General features: G+C 43.4%; 1 protein-coding gene across 7 annotated transcripts in view; it reads right to left on the reverse strand.

The window, feature by feature from the left end:
* Positions 1-317: 317 nt before the first annotated feature.
* The window catches only part of LOC141051046 (uncharacterized), a 108642-nt gene continuing 94863 nt past the window's right edge, over positions 318-14096 (reverse strand). For 3 of the 7 annotated variants that reach the window (XM_073547862.1, XM_073547861.1, XM_073547863.1), the window contains exons 2-7: positions 13828-13966; positions 13564-13743; positions 13359-13482; positions 13178-13275; positions 12889-12979; positions 318-2508 (exon numbers count right to left, since the gene is read on the reverse strand). In XM_073547862.1, coding sequence (XP_073403963.1) covers positions 1160-2508; positions 12889-12979; positions 13178-13275; positions 13359-13482; positions 13564-13743; positions 13828-13905 — 1920 coding nt within the window. In that variant the 5' untranslated portion in view covers positions 13906-13966 and the 3' untranslated portion in view covers positions 318-1159. The remainder of the gene's footprint in view (positions 2509-12888; positions 12980-13177; positions 13276-13358; positions 13483-13563; positions 13744-13827; positions 13967-14096) is intronic. The other 4 variants (XM_073547864.1, XM_073547865.1, XM_073547859.1 and 1 more) reach the window with 2 other exon arrangements.

Genomic DNA, 14096 nt, shown 5'->3' on the forward strand with positions numbered 1-14096 from the left:
AGCGTTGCCGGAGGATGGTGGGGGTCCCGCCAGCGGCGGGAGCAGCATACGGGGAGGAAGGTGCGGGACGATCGACCCCGGCTGCACAGGCTCACGGTAAGGGGAAAAACTCCAGGATCTCGCCGGCCCCATCCACGGAGCACATAGAACCTCTTCATTCCTGTTAGGGACAGGAAAACACTGGGGACTAGATGAAGGGGAGGGCTATTTAACCTCTTGTTTCCTGTCCGTCATCAGGATGGGGAGGCAACCTCCTATGTGCTGTCGTGGAGGGGATTAGAGAAAAAAAAGAAAGAAAGAAACAAGGATACAGTGGATAAAGTAGATGATTCTGGAACTTTTATATGGTACCATTCTAATAAAAAACAAAGACAGCAGCCTAAGGAAAATATTTTACAAAATATTCAAATCACTTTTCCGTACTTAACAATATGACGTGCACTGCAATCAAGAGTTAATGTTTGGGTGTGCAGAGTACAGATACATTTTGGATGGCAGTGCAGTCTAGCTGGTAGTGATGGCTATGAGCTGCTGTTTAGAGAGTTGCTGCACAGTGGTTTTCTCTAATAATCTTCCTTGGTTTCCGAGGCTTCACCAGGAATACAGGAGCTGCTGGTCTCATTTTAGGTCTCCTTCCTTGCAAAGAGGTTAAGTTTTTGTGCCACAAAGGTCAGTCCAATTTTCCACAAGGAGAATTTTAAGTTGGAAATGAACAGTTTTTAAAGCCACTGGATAGATGTCAGATAAATCAAGCTCTGCTAAAACAGGTGTCGTCGCAATTAGTACATCTTTTGATGACCTATGACTTTAATTCAATGTTTTTATTCTTGTAGTACCGTATTTTAAAAAGCAAATTAGTTAACAAAAATAAACTGATTTTTGGTTAAACCATTTACTGCATACAGTACATTAAATTATCTTTTTCACAATGTACTGTATCTCGTTTGTTTTTCCATAAGACCGGATTTCTGTTAATATTTACTTAAAGCATGAAAACTGTTTCTCTCCTATGTAAGGTTTTTGATTGCCGATAAGATCTGATTTCTAAATAACACTTTTTTACGGCAATCTGAACATAAAAATGACTTCTTCAATCAGTGAGTTCTTTGATGTGTAAGAAAAGTGGATTTCAACTAAACTGTTTCCTACGTTCAGAGGATTAAAAAGACTTTCCCCTGATGTGAATTCTTTGATGAGAAACAAACGAAGATCTCCTTTTAAAACGTTTCCCACAATCTGAACATGAAAATTGTTTTTGCTTTGTGTGAGTTTTTTCATGATTGACAAGATATGATCTCCAATTGAAAGATTTCCCACAGTCTGAACATGAAAATGGCTTCTCCCCTGAGTGAATTTTCTGATGGGCGACAAGATCTGATTTGTGGCCAAAACATTTTCCACATTCTGAACATGAAAACGGCTTCTCCCCTGTGTGAATTCTCTGATGCCTAGCAAGATCTGCATTCTGGTGAAAACATTTCCCACATTCCGAACATAAATATGGCTTCTCCCCTGTGTGAATTCTCTTATGTTTACCAAGATTTGATTTATCTGTAAAACATTTTCCACATTCCGAACATGAAAATGGCTTTTCCCCTGTGTGAACTCTCTGATGCCTAGCAAGATCTGAATGCTGGTTAAAACATTTGCTACATTCTGAACATGGAAATGGCCTCTCTCCGGTGTGAATTCGCTCATGTTTCTCAAGATTTGATTTAATTGTAAAACATCTGCCACATTCTGAACATGAAAATGGCTTCTCCCCTGAGTGAATTTTCTGATGCGCAATAAGGTCTGATCTGTGGCCAAAACATTTCCCACATTCCGAACATGAAAATGGCTTCTCCCCTGTGTGAGTTCTCTGATGCGCAACAAGATGTGGTTTGTGGCCAAAACGTTTCTCACATTCTGAACATGAAAATGGCTTCTCTCCTGTATGAATTCTCTGATGTGCAATAAGATGTGATTTGTGGCCAAAACATTTCCCACATTCCGAACATGAAAATGGCTTCTCTCCAGTGTGAGTTCGCTGATGCGCAATAAGATGTGGTTTGTGGCCAAAACATTTCTCACATTCTGAACATGAAAACGGCTTCTCCCCTTTGTGAATTCTCTGATACCTAACAATATCTGAATGTTGGTTAATACATTTAATAAATTCTGAACATGGAAATGACCTTTCCCCGATGTGCATTCTCTCATGTTTCGCAAGATTTGATTTAATTGTAAGACTTCTGTCACATTCTGACCATGAAAATGGTCTTTCTTCATTGTAATTATTTTGAATTTCAACAATCCTTTGGTGATGATTATTTTGTTTAACAGTATGTACTGAATTAGTAGGCAGGACTTGTTGAAAATGATCAGATGGAAAATCTTTGCTTTGAAGGATTGAAGGTATGGCTGGAATGAAAACATTTATTTCATGCATATCTTCTATCATACCAAGATCATCTGCTATAAAATCTGAAGATATCAGATGTCCTTCTGATCTTCCAGTATCGTCTTCTGTGAAGAAAAAAAATCTGGTATTACTTTTATAAATTCTAGGATCAAAAAATTATAATTTGTTAAATAATACTTCTAAATTAAAATGTTGATATGCCCTTGCCCCATAACCTACCTCTCCAAAATCACTAGAGAGCTCATTCATCTCCTCTCTAAATCACCACCACACTTATCCCATCCCTAAACCATCTATTCAACCTATAACTAACTTCTGGTACCTTTCCATTTTCTTTCAAACATGCCACAATCACGCCTATCCTTAAAAAGCCATCCCTTGACCACTATGACCTTGCTCTATCCTGGATCGCCTCATACCTTTCCAACCACACATTTATTGTCTCCCACACTACCTCCTCACCCCCCTCTCTCTTTTGGTCTCCCTCGAGGCTCTGTCCTAGGACCCTACTCTTCTTTATCTATATCCTTGAACTGAGATTACTCAAAGTCCCTTGACTTCTAGTACCATCTATACGCTGATGACATGACACTCAGATCTAACGCTCAGGCCCAGATGTCACTTCTCTGCTGTCTGGAATCTAGGAGTGTCCTTCAGCCAAATCTTCCTTCTCCTCCAGCTTCATCATGCTCAATGTGGAGAAGTCTGAACTCATTATCATTCCTCCATCACACGTATGTTCCCTGCCTGATCTGTCACAATAAATGACATCATACTTTTCCCCGTACTGGAAATACGCTGCCTTGGAGTAAACTTTGACTTTGCTCTGTCCTTCAAACTACACATCCAAGCTCTTGCCACCTACTCTCGCTTTCAGCTCAAAAATATTTCCAGAATCTGTCCTTTACTCAACTTTCAATCCACTAAAATGCTTGTGCATGCCCTCATCATCTCCCGCCTTGACTACTGCAGTATCCTCCTTTGTGGCCTACCTGCTAACACTCTCGCACCTCTGCAGTCTGTCTTTAACTCTGCTGCACGACTAATCCATCTCTCTCCACACTACTCTGCTTCTTCCCTTTGTAAATCCCTTCATTGGCTCCCAATTCCCTAGCGTATGCAGTTCAAACTACTAACACTGATCTATAAAACCATCCATAACCTGTCTCCTCCCTACATCCCTAAAAAATATAACGTTTTAGTAGCTGGAAATATCTCCCTGAATTACAGATATATCATATTCATGTGTGGAATCTATGGAATGTTTGAAGGTTGTTCAGTGATATGATGGCCATATTGTCTGTCTATGAGATTCTTGAGAGAAAATATTACTGACTGCAGAAATGAGGGCTAAAACTGGATTAGAATCAAATCTGAATCTAATCATTCATCCCTCTCTTACCTAAGCTGAGAGAGGAGTGTGGGGTCTGGTGAGACATGTTATAACATGCTATCTAAGGACTAACTATCTCAGATCCTAGGAGAACCAATGAGTATTGAAGATTTGTCCACATTTCTCACGGCATTCTCCTCCGCCAGAAGCATTCATGGATCTAATTTTTACAACCTACAAAATTAGAAGATCATCAAAAAGTTAATTTATTTCAGTTCTTCAACACAAAAAAGTGAAACTCCTATATTATATAGAATCATTACAGAGTGATCTATTTCAAGTGTTTATTTTTGTTAATGTTGATGATTATGGCTTACAGCCAGTGAAAATTTAAAAGTCATTATCTCAGTAAATTAGAATTCTTTATTACACTAGCTTGAAAAAATGATTTTAAAATCCAAAATGTTGGCCTACTGAAATATATGTTCAGTAAATGCACTCAATACTTGGTCGGGGCTCCTTTTGCATCAGTTACTGCATCAATGTGGCGTGGCATAGAGACGTTCAGCCTGTGGCACTGATGAGGAGTTATGGAAACCCAGGTTGCTTTGATAGCAGCTTTCAGCTTGTCTGCATCATTGGGTCTGGGGTCTCTCATCTTCGTCTTGACTATACCCCATAGATTCTCTATGGGGTTAACGTCAGGCAAGTTTGCTGCCCAATCAAACTCAGTGGTACTGTTGCTTTTAAACCAGGTATTGGCACTTTTGGCAGCGTGGACAGGTGCCAAGTCATGCTAGAGAATTAAATTTCCATCTCCAAAAAGCTTTGTCGCCAGAGGGGAGAATGAAGTGCTCTAAAATTTTCTGGTAGACGGCTGCGCTGACTTTGGTCTTAATGAAACACGGTTGAACTACACCAGCACATGACATGACTCCCCAAACCATTATTGATTGTGGAAACCTCACACTAGACCTCAAGCAGCTTGGATTGTCTGTCTCTCCACTCTTCCTCCAGACTCTGGGACCTTGATTTCCAAGGTCGGGTGTGAAGTATCCACAAACAATGATGGTTTTGGGAGCCATGTCATCTGCTGGTGTAGGTTCACTCTGTTTTGTGAAGACCAAAGTCAGCGCAGTCGTCTACTAGGAAATTTCAGAGCAATTCATGCTTCCCTCTGGCGACAAGCTTTTTGGAGATGGAAATTTCATTGTCCGGCAGGACTTGGCACCTGTCCACACTGCCAAAAGTACCAATACCTGGTTTAAAAACAACAGTATCACTGTGCTTGATTGGCCAGCAAACTCACCTGACCTTAACCCCATAGAGAATCTATGGGATATTGTCAAGAGGAAGATGAGAGACACTAGACCTAACAATGCAGACGAGCTGGAGGTTGCTATCAAAGCAACTTGGGCTTCCATAACACCTCAGCAGTGCCACAGGCTGATCGCCTCCATGCCATGCCGCATTGATGCAGTACTTGATGCCAAAGGACCCCCGACCAAGTATTGAGGTCATTTACTGAACATACATTTCAGTAGGCCAACATTTCAGATTTGAAAATAATTTTTCAAGCTGGTGTTATAAAGTATTCTAATTTACTGAGATAATGACTTTTGGGTTTTCATTGGCTGTAAGCCATAATCATCAACATTAACAGAAATACATACATGAAATAGATCACTGTGTGTAATGACTCTATATAATATATGAGTTTCACTTTTTGTAATGAAGAACTGAAATAAATTAACTTTTTGATGATATTCTAATTTTGTGAGCTGCACCTGTATGTGTATTTATCCCTTTTGTTTTGTACTGTTTTTGCCTCTGTATGTCTTTTCGCTATTTCTTCTTTAGTAACCTTTTTAAGCACTTTACTCTTGTTGTATTTTAAATCTGAAATTTAAAAAGTTTGTTGCTTGCTACTCTAAATGTACCCACAAACCCTCAAGAGGGCGAGTACAGCTTGTTTGTCTTATCGTGTATTTGCCAGAGTGCAGGGAGAGTACCCATCAGGTGCTCAAGAAAAGCTGGATGTCTTGTTTGCCCCAGTGCAGTCACATGACTGACCTATCAAAACGGCAAGGGGTGGCAGCGAAAAATGTGTGATGTGGATGTGAGAACTAACTGGGAGGTGTGCTTAGCTTATCGTAATCTTACGGAGATAGATGACAGGATGAGCGAGTGGGAAGCAGAGTCCCCCTTTACAATAGTATTCAAGGCACGTGTGTCGCGAGCAAGTTGGGTTCATGACAGGTGGCAGTGGTGGGATATTTCTGACAGAAGGCATGGGCAATTCATTTTCCTAATAAGCCACATGAGACTGTTGTGGAGGGCCGAACCAAATAGGTCACACTTAACTCTGTCCATTATTACTGTTTTATGTTGATCTTTATCACTTAATATTGAGCAGAATTAAGTCTTCTGACTTGCTGCTACTGTTAATACATGTGACGATATAGCTTATTGCAACTTGTTTTCTTACCTGTACTAGCTAAACAAAACCACATAATTTACCGCATTTTATAAAGTTTATGTAAAACAGTAATTTATACTGATTCTGTTATTCAGCCTTTGTGCACTGGTCAACAATTTTCAGCAAAATATGATGTCCCCACAGTCTCCTCAAAAGTATGATGTTTCCTCGCACAGTAGGCAACTACAGAGCCCCCCTATGTTGTATGATACCCAGACACCACCCCGTTACACAATACTACTGTTATGACTTAGCGGTCTTCCACTCATCTTCGGCTCGAATACGGATCAAATTGTAGGCATCTCGAAGGTTCAATTTAGAAAAGATCCGAGCCCCTCTAAGACGGTCAAACAACTTTGGAATGAGCGGCAGAGGATACCTGTTCTTGACCACGATATGTAGTCAATGCACGGACGCAGGGAACCATCCTTCCTGACAAAGAAAAAAGCGGCTCCTGCGGGGAAGATTTCCGTATAAATCCCTTGGCAAGATTCTCCCGGACGTACTCGGACATGGCTAAGGTCTCTGCAGGGGACAGCGGATAGATCCTTCCCCTAGGAGGACTGGTCCCGGGGATTAGCTCGATCGGGCAGTCGTATGGCCGATGCAGAGGGAGACTCCTTTTTATTGAAGACATCCGCAAAGGACCGGTAGGCAGAGGGAAGCCCCGAAAGATCGGGAGATGGACGTAGAGAGCCGGATTGACGGATAGGGATCAGGCACCGTTCATAACACAAGTGGCCCCATCGAAGTACTTCGCCCGAATGCCAGTCGAGGACTGGCTCGTGTGTTCTTAGCCAAGGTAGTCTGAGAGAAGCAACGCATGGGAAAGATTAGGCAACACGTAGAGGGCAATATTTTCACGATGTAAAGCTCCAACTTGCATCACCACCTCCTCCATAACCATTGTAACGGTCTCTTGTAGGGGTTTGCCATCCACCAAAGCAATCAGCCGAGGTGGGTTACCACCGGAATCTGGTACTTGTTCACCTCTTTAAGCCGAATGAAGTTGCCTGCCGCCCCCGAATCCACATAGGCCACCTCGGAACCACACCCCTGACCAAAGACCAGAAGAAAGGACATAGTAAGGTGTTGAGAGGAATTACTTGCACCTAGTTAGGCCTCTCTTACCTGGCCTAGGTGGACGAGTTTCCCGGTATCTCTGGACAGGAGCGGAGAAAGTGCGACGTCCCTCCACAATAGAAGCATAAACCCTGAGCCAGTCTCTCCTCCTGACACAGCTCGGCCACCTTGTGTCGATCTACCTGCATGGGTTCAGCTGTGGACACAAGAGGAGGACCCGGCTGGACGCGGACTAGGGGCCTGCTGACTGGAGGAGACAGTTCAAAAGATCTCCTCTCCCTAGCTGACTCCCAGGAGCGCTCCTGAACCGAAGATCTATGCAGGTGGTTAATGAAATAAGATCTTCCAGAGAGATCGGGGTATCCCGACCTGCAAGCTCATCCTTAATCCTGCCCGAGAGACCTCTCCAGAAAGCCCCCACCAGTGCCGCATTATTCCACCCCAACTCGGAAGATAGATATCGAAAGCAGATAGCATATTGTCCAACCGTGAGGGCACCCTGATAAAGATTAAAGAGGGACTCGGTAAGGGAAGCTTACCGACCCGGTTCGTTAAAGACCCTCCGAAAAGTATCCAAAAAGACGAGTAGAGATTATGGGATTGTCCTGTTCCCAAAGAGGATTCACTTAGGACAGGGCTTCCCCTTCCAGATAGGACACAATGGAGGCCACTTTGGCCCGGTCAGTGGGGTATTGCAGAGGTACTAATAACTCGAAGTGTAGACCACACTGATTTAAGAAGCCCCTGCAAAGTTTGGTGTCGTCACTATACCGGGGTGGTTTATCGAGGCGAGGAGGAGGATGGGTTCAAAGAATCGGGAGCTGGAAACGATGCCTGTGATGCGGCGGCAGTCTGAAGAGAGAGCAGATGATCATCCACAGAAGCCATATACACTCACTGGCCACTTTATTAGGTACACCATGCTAGTAAGGGGTTGGACCCCCTTTTGCCTTCAGAACTGCCTCAATTCTTCGTGGCAGAGATTCAACAAGGTGCTGGAAGCATTCCTCAGAGATTTTGGACCATATTGACATGATGGCATCACACAGTTGGCGCAGATTTGTCGGCTGCACATCCCTGATGCGAATCTCCCGTTCCACCACATCCCAAAGATGCTCTATTGGATTGAGATCTGGTGACTGAGGAGGCCATTTGAGTACAGTAAACTCATTGTCATGTTCAAGAAACCAATCTGAGATGATTCGAGCTTTATGACATGGCGCATTATCCTGCTGAAAGTAGCCATCAGATGTTGGGTACATTGTGGTCATAAAGGGATGGACATGGTCAGCAACAATACTCAGGTAGGCTGTGGCGTTGCAACGATGCTCAATTGGTACCAAGGGGCCCAAAGAGTGCCCAGAAAAAATTCCCCACACCATGACACCACCACCACCAGCCTGAACCGTTGATACAAGGCAGGATGGATCCATGCTTTCATGTTGTTTACGCCAAATTCTGACCCTACCATCCGAATGTCGCAGCAGAAATCGAGACTCATCAGACCAGGCAACGTTTTTCCAATCTTCTACTGTCCAATTTCGATGAGCTTGTGCAAATTGTAGCCTCAGTTTCCTGTTCTTAGCTGAGAGGAGTGGTACCCAGTGTGGTCTTCTGCTGCTGTAGCCCATCTGCCTCAAAGTTCGACGCACTGTGCGTTCAGAGATGCTCTTCTGCCTACCTTGGTTGTAACGGGTGGCAATTTGAGTCACTGTTGCCTTTCTATCAGCTCGAACCAGTCTGCCCATTCTCCTCTGACCTCTGGCATCAACATGGCATTTCCGGCCACAGAACTGCCGCTCACTGGATTTTTTTTCTTTTTCGGACCATTCTCTGTAAACCCTAGAGATGGTTGTGCGTGAAAATCCCAGTAGATCAGCAGTTTCTGAAATTCTCAGACCAGCCCTTCTGGCACCAACAATCATGCCACGTTCAAAGGCACTCAAATCACCTTTCTTCCCCATACTGATGCTCGGTTTGAACTGCAGGAGATTGTCTTGACCATGTCTACATGCCTAAATGCACTGAGTTGCCGCCATGTGATTGGCTGATTAGAAATTAAGTCTTAACACACAGTTGGACAGGTGTACCTAATAAAGTGGCCAGTGAGTGTATGTTAGTATATGGGCCTGAGTGTCGCGCTGCTGACCAAGCTCCTGCTGGAGACTGGCCAGCTGGGTATCATTTCCCATGTCCATGGCCTGTAAGGCCAACAAGCGAGTGTCCATGGACTTCATAAAGGACATAATGCGATCCTGGTTCTCCCGCAAAAAGAGCAACTCCTTTTGGGCGGTAGCATAATCACCAGCAGGTCCATGGCCTGATTTTACTGTTACAACTTCCAGGAGTGGACCCCCTGGATCGTGGTACCGAGCCCCCCCCCCCGGGCAAGCGAGCCAAGTGGAACCGACCCCTATACAGGGATCGTAAGGAGCAGGCCCAGAGGATTATAATACAACGACAGATGGTACCAAGAGGGACGGCTCGTAGAGAAGCTGTGGGAAAACTGCCTGGATCGAGACAGCAGCAGTAGGGGGTGCCAGAGGATGGGAACAGGGATGACCGAGCTGACGAGGACAAGGTGCTGGTACAGCGGACAAGGACGCCTCAGGAAGGGAGTGGCGAGGTAGCTGCAGGACCAAGAGGAGGGACCCAGGCAGGCGAGGGACAGAAGCTGCGGAGCCGTGTACGGAACCAAGAAGACACCAGGATGGAGCAGGCACAGGAGGAACCAGGGCTGAGGGATTACAAGCAAGGAAAGTAAGTAACCTATTTGCAGGAAACACGGAGCCTAACAACAGGTATGAGAAATAAACGAAAATCAGCGCCTTCGCTAAACAAGGGCGGCCTGATATACTCAGCACAGCTCATTGGTCCGGAGGTGCTTCTGGGTCAGGGCACAGCCAGGAACAAAGAGACGGTGAAGCGCGTGGCAGCGGCCCACGGTGCATGCGCGAGGAGTGCAGTGCCGCCGGCAAGCAGACCTGACAGCGCGGGAGAAGAAAGCCACGAACCGCGACCCGCTGAGACGTCGGAGCAGGAAGGTGCGTAAGCGGGAACGGGGCAGCAGGCATAATAACTATGTCCCCATACAGCCCACTTACATAATATAATGTTCGCACACAGCCCACCTACACAGTATAATGACCTTACACAGCCCACTTCACAGTAAAATGTCCCCATACAGCCCACCTACATAGTATAATGTCCACACACAGACCCCATACACCGCATGATGTCCCCACCATGCTCCTCTACACAGTTTGATGTCTCCAAACAGTCCCCCATACAGCTCACCACACACCACACAATCCCCGGGACCAGAATTATTCTCCACAGTTTACAAATATGTACTGTGAAAAAAAAAATCTACAGCTGCTCCAGACTGTGCTGTGTACTGAGGCTCAGCTGGGGAGATGTATTGATGTCATTGCACCTGCAGAGATCTCAGACAGAGGAAGGAACACATCGGTGGCGATAGGCGTTGGGCTTTGTGCCCTGTCCTTGTTTCGGACCTCATCTGACCCAGCCTACCATGCTTGCACTATGATCCAACACCATTGTCATCTCTGTTCTTTATGTGTAGGTATCAATGACTCTTTACTACAGGGGCACTATTGCACTATTAGCACTTTATGATCTGTGTATTATGCACCTTATATTATTTTCTTGATTTTGGGCAACAAACTCTATTATTCCCGTTCCTGTTCTATCCATACCATGATGCCCTTTTGTGCTATATGTGCTGTTATGGTTCTGCAGAAGCTCTTTGGTTTTCAGCCATAGGGCAGCGTTAGCATTGAAAATTATGCTATGCTTGGCTTGGTGATGTAATTTGGTCTGATTTTTTGTTTATTATACCAGAACCTGCTATTTTGCATAATACATTTCTTGATTGTCTGGGTCTTCAATTAAAATTTATTAAATACTATGTAATAGGTCAGTATACCATACATATACAATGGGACAGGGCCCTTATTTGGTGGGTATGTGCATAGTCACATGTGTGACTTTTAATTGTTGTTTGTCAGTGTGTCAACTCATGAAAGAATAAAGTTACGTTAAAACCAAGCACACCATTGTTTTTCTTGTGAAATTCTGAATAAGTTTGCGTCACATGACCCTCTTCCCACTGAAAAAAATAAAGTTGGATCCAAAATGGCCAACTTCAAAATGGCCTCCATGGTCAGCACCCATCTTGAAAAGTTTTCCCCCTCCCATATACTAATGTGCCACAAACAGGAAATTGATATCCCCAACCATTCCCATTTTATTTAGGTGTATCCGTATAAATGGCCCTCCCTGTATATAGCGGTGCCCTCTGTTCCTTCTTTGTATTAGATCTCAGATGCACAGGCTCGATGATAGAAGTGCTAGCTAACAGCCCCTCGTTCCATCATTGTTTTTCTTCCCCATCCTCCTAATGCCATAACTTTTTTTTTATTTTTCCATCCACATAAAAATATGAGCACTTGATTACTGCGGGATGAACTATACTTTTGAATGACAATATTCATTTTACTATGTGATGTACTGGAAAGGGGGGAAAAAACTCAACGTGCGTTAAAATTGCAAAAAAAAAGTTAGATTACCCAATTTTCTTTTTTATTTACCATGTCCACTATGTGAAAAAACTTACCTTTGTAAAAAATAAAGAAAGAAAATAAAGTTTCTGTGTTGCCATTTTCTGAGACCCGTAACATTTTCAGTTTTCAGGATATGGAGCTCTGTGAGGACTTATTTTTTGCACCCTGAGCTGATGTATTGATTGATACTATTTTGGGGTAGACACAATGTTTTCATCACTTTTTATTGCATTTTACTGTAATATTGTGATGGCCAAAAACACAATTATGGCATTTTCTTTTTTTCTTGTTACGCCGTTTACCAATCAAATGAATTTATTTTATATTTTATTAAGAGTTTTATGAATTTAGTGATACCAAATATGGGTATTCTTTTTTTACTATTTACTTTATTTGTTAGTTCCCTTAGGGGACTTGAATCTGTGATGGTCTGATCGCTCCTACTATTACACATCAGGGCTACAGCACTACAATATATAGCGAAAATCATGGTCTTCTAGGAACACAGCATGGAGGACTTCAGCAGACCCCAAGCTGTCATGGTAAACCATCAGTGTCCCGCTCCACCCATAGCTGTTAGAAGCAGGTGATGGCTGAATAAAATAACCATCATCTGTCAGGAATGATGCTGCCTGTCAGTGACAGACAATTTATGTAACTGCACGTTATATGTCGATAAGGGGTTAAAATGCAATATCAAACCTTTTTAAATTATTTAAAAAAAAAACAACATTAATACTTTATATTTTTTCAATTGTTGAAGAAAAAAATATATTTTGATGATACATTCACCTTCATTATCTGATCCTTTATTTTCCAAGAGAAAAGCAAGAGGTCTCGCCCTAGCCAAACATTCATGTGTAAGGGGAGGCCAGAAGTTGACTGAACAAGTATTCAGGCGACATCAAACATTTGTGTAAGGGACGTCGGTTATACAATAAGAGTTGTTTTTGTTTTTTTTTAAAACAAGAGACTATTAATTGCATTGGTGATTACTACTCACCTGTGCTGTTATCTGCAAGAATCTCCTCCTTATTCCGCTCATCACCCCTCACATATGTCTCTGTGGTATTAATATGGGGCAGATCTTCACCCTGAAACAAATATTGTAAAAGTCACAGACAGATGGAGAAGTCACATCTATGATCAGCTCTAATCCTGCCATCTCCACCGTTCTCATTACACAAGTATAAAACATATAATACTGGTGGATAAAACAAGACTGAGCACAAGACCTTCACAGCCATCTACACATCATAGGGGAGGTCTCATGACACCTTCTCTCCATCTACCTGATGATCCTGAGGAACATCGGGATCTTCTTGGTTACAGTCCTGTGGAAGAAGAGGACTGGGACATCTCTCTGGTGTTTTCCTCTTACTGGATAGAACTGGAGGAAACACATACAGGGACTGAATTCATTCTTTACATACAGATAATTATAGGCCGTGTGTATTTAGTCCTGTCTATTACCTGGTGATGTGAGGGGCTGGGGAACCTTCATCATGACGTCCTTGTACAGATCTTTGTGTCCTTCTAAATACTCCCACTCCTCCATGGAGAAATAGACGGTGACATCCTGACACCTTATAGGAACCTGACACATACAATGATACGTCATCCCCCGATCCCTCCATAGCGTTACTGTATAATGTCCCAGCATTCCCAGCAGTGTCACCTCTCCAGTCAGCAGCTCAATCATCTTGTAGGTGAGTTCTAGGATCTTCTGATCATTGATGTCCTCATGTATCAGGGGGCGAGCTGGAGGCCATATGATTGGGCTCAGGGGTCTTCCCCATCCCTCAGACATAGGGTACTGACAGCGCTCACTAGAGGTCTTCTTCACTACTGTGTAATCCTGGTCATGGAAAGATAAAAAGATACATAAATAAATCTCCAATAGATAAGAATGATGTAATGTGACGTCATCAGAATCTCTCACCTCTCCAGTAAGCCGGAAGAGGATCTCTAGGGTGAGGTGTAATATACTCTCCGCCATCTTGTCCCTGTCTATATCCATCCTTGGTGGGTCTATCAGGAAAATTCTCTTACATAGACAGAGGATCCGATATTGTAGGGACCTGAATGGAAAAAAAGGTGAGGCAATGTGAAATCATAACATTTTGACTAGTAAACCTGCTGCCGTGTAGTCTTCCATATTCATAGGGATCTGTATAATCCCACCATTGATTGCCAGCTTACTGCCTACAC

This window comes from Dendrobates tinctorius, unplaced genomic scaffold (genome assembly GCF_039654945.1).
Source record: "Dendrobates tinctorius isolate UK_male_01 unplaced genomic scaffold, ASM3965494v1 ptg000155l, whole genome shotgun sequence".
NCBI lineage: Eukaryota > Metazoa > Chordata > Amphibia > Anura > Dendrobatidae > Dendrobates > Dendrobates tinctorius.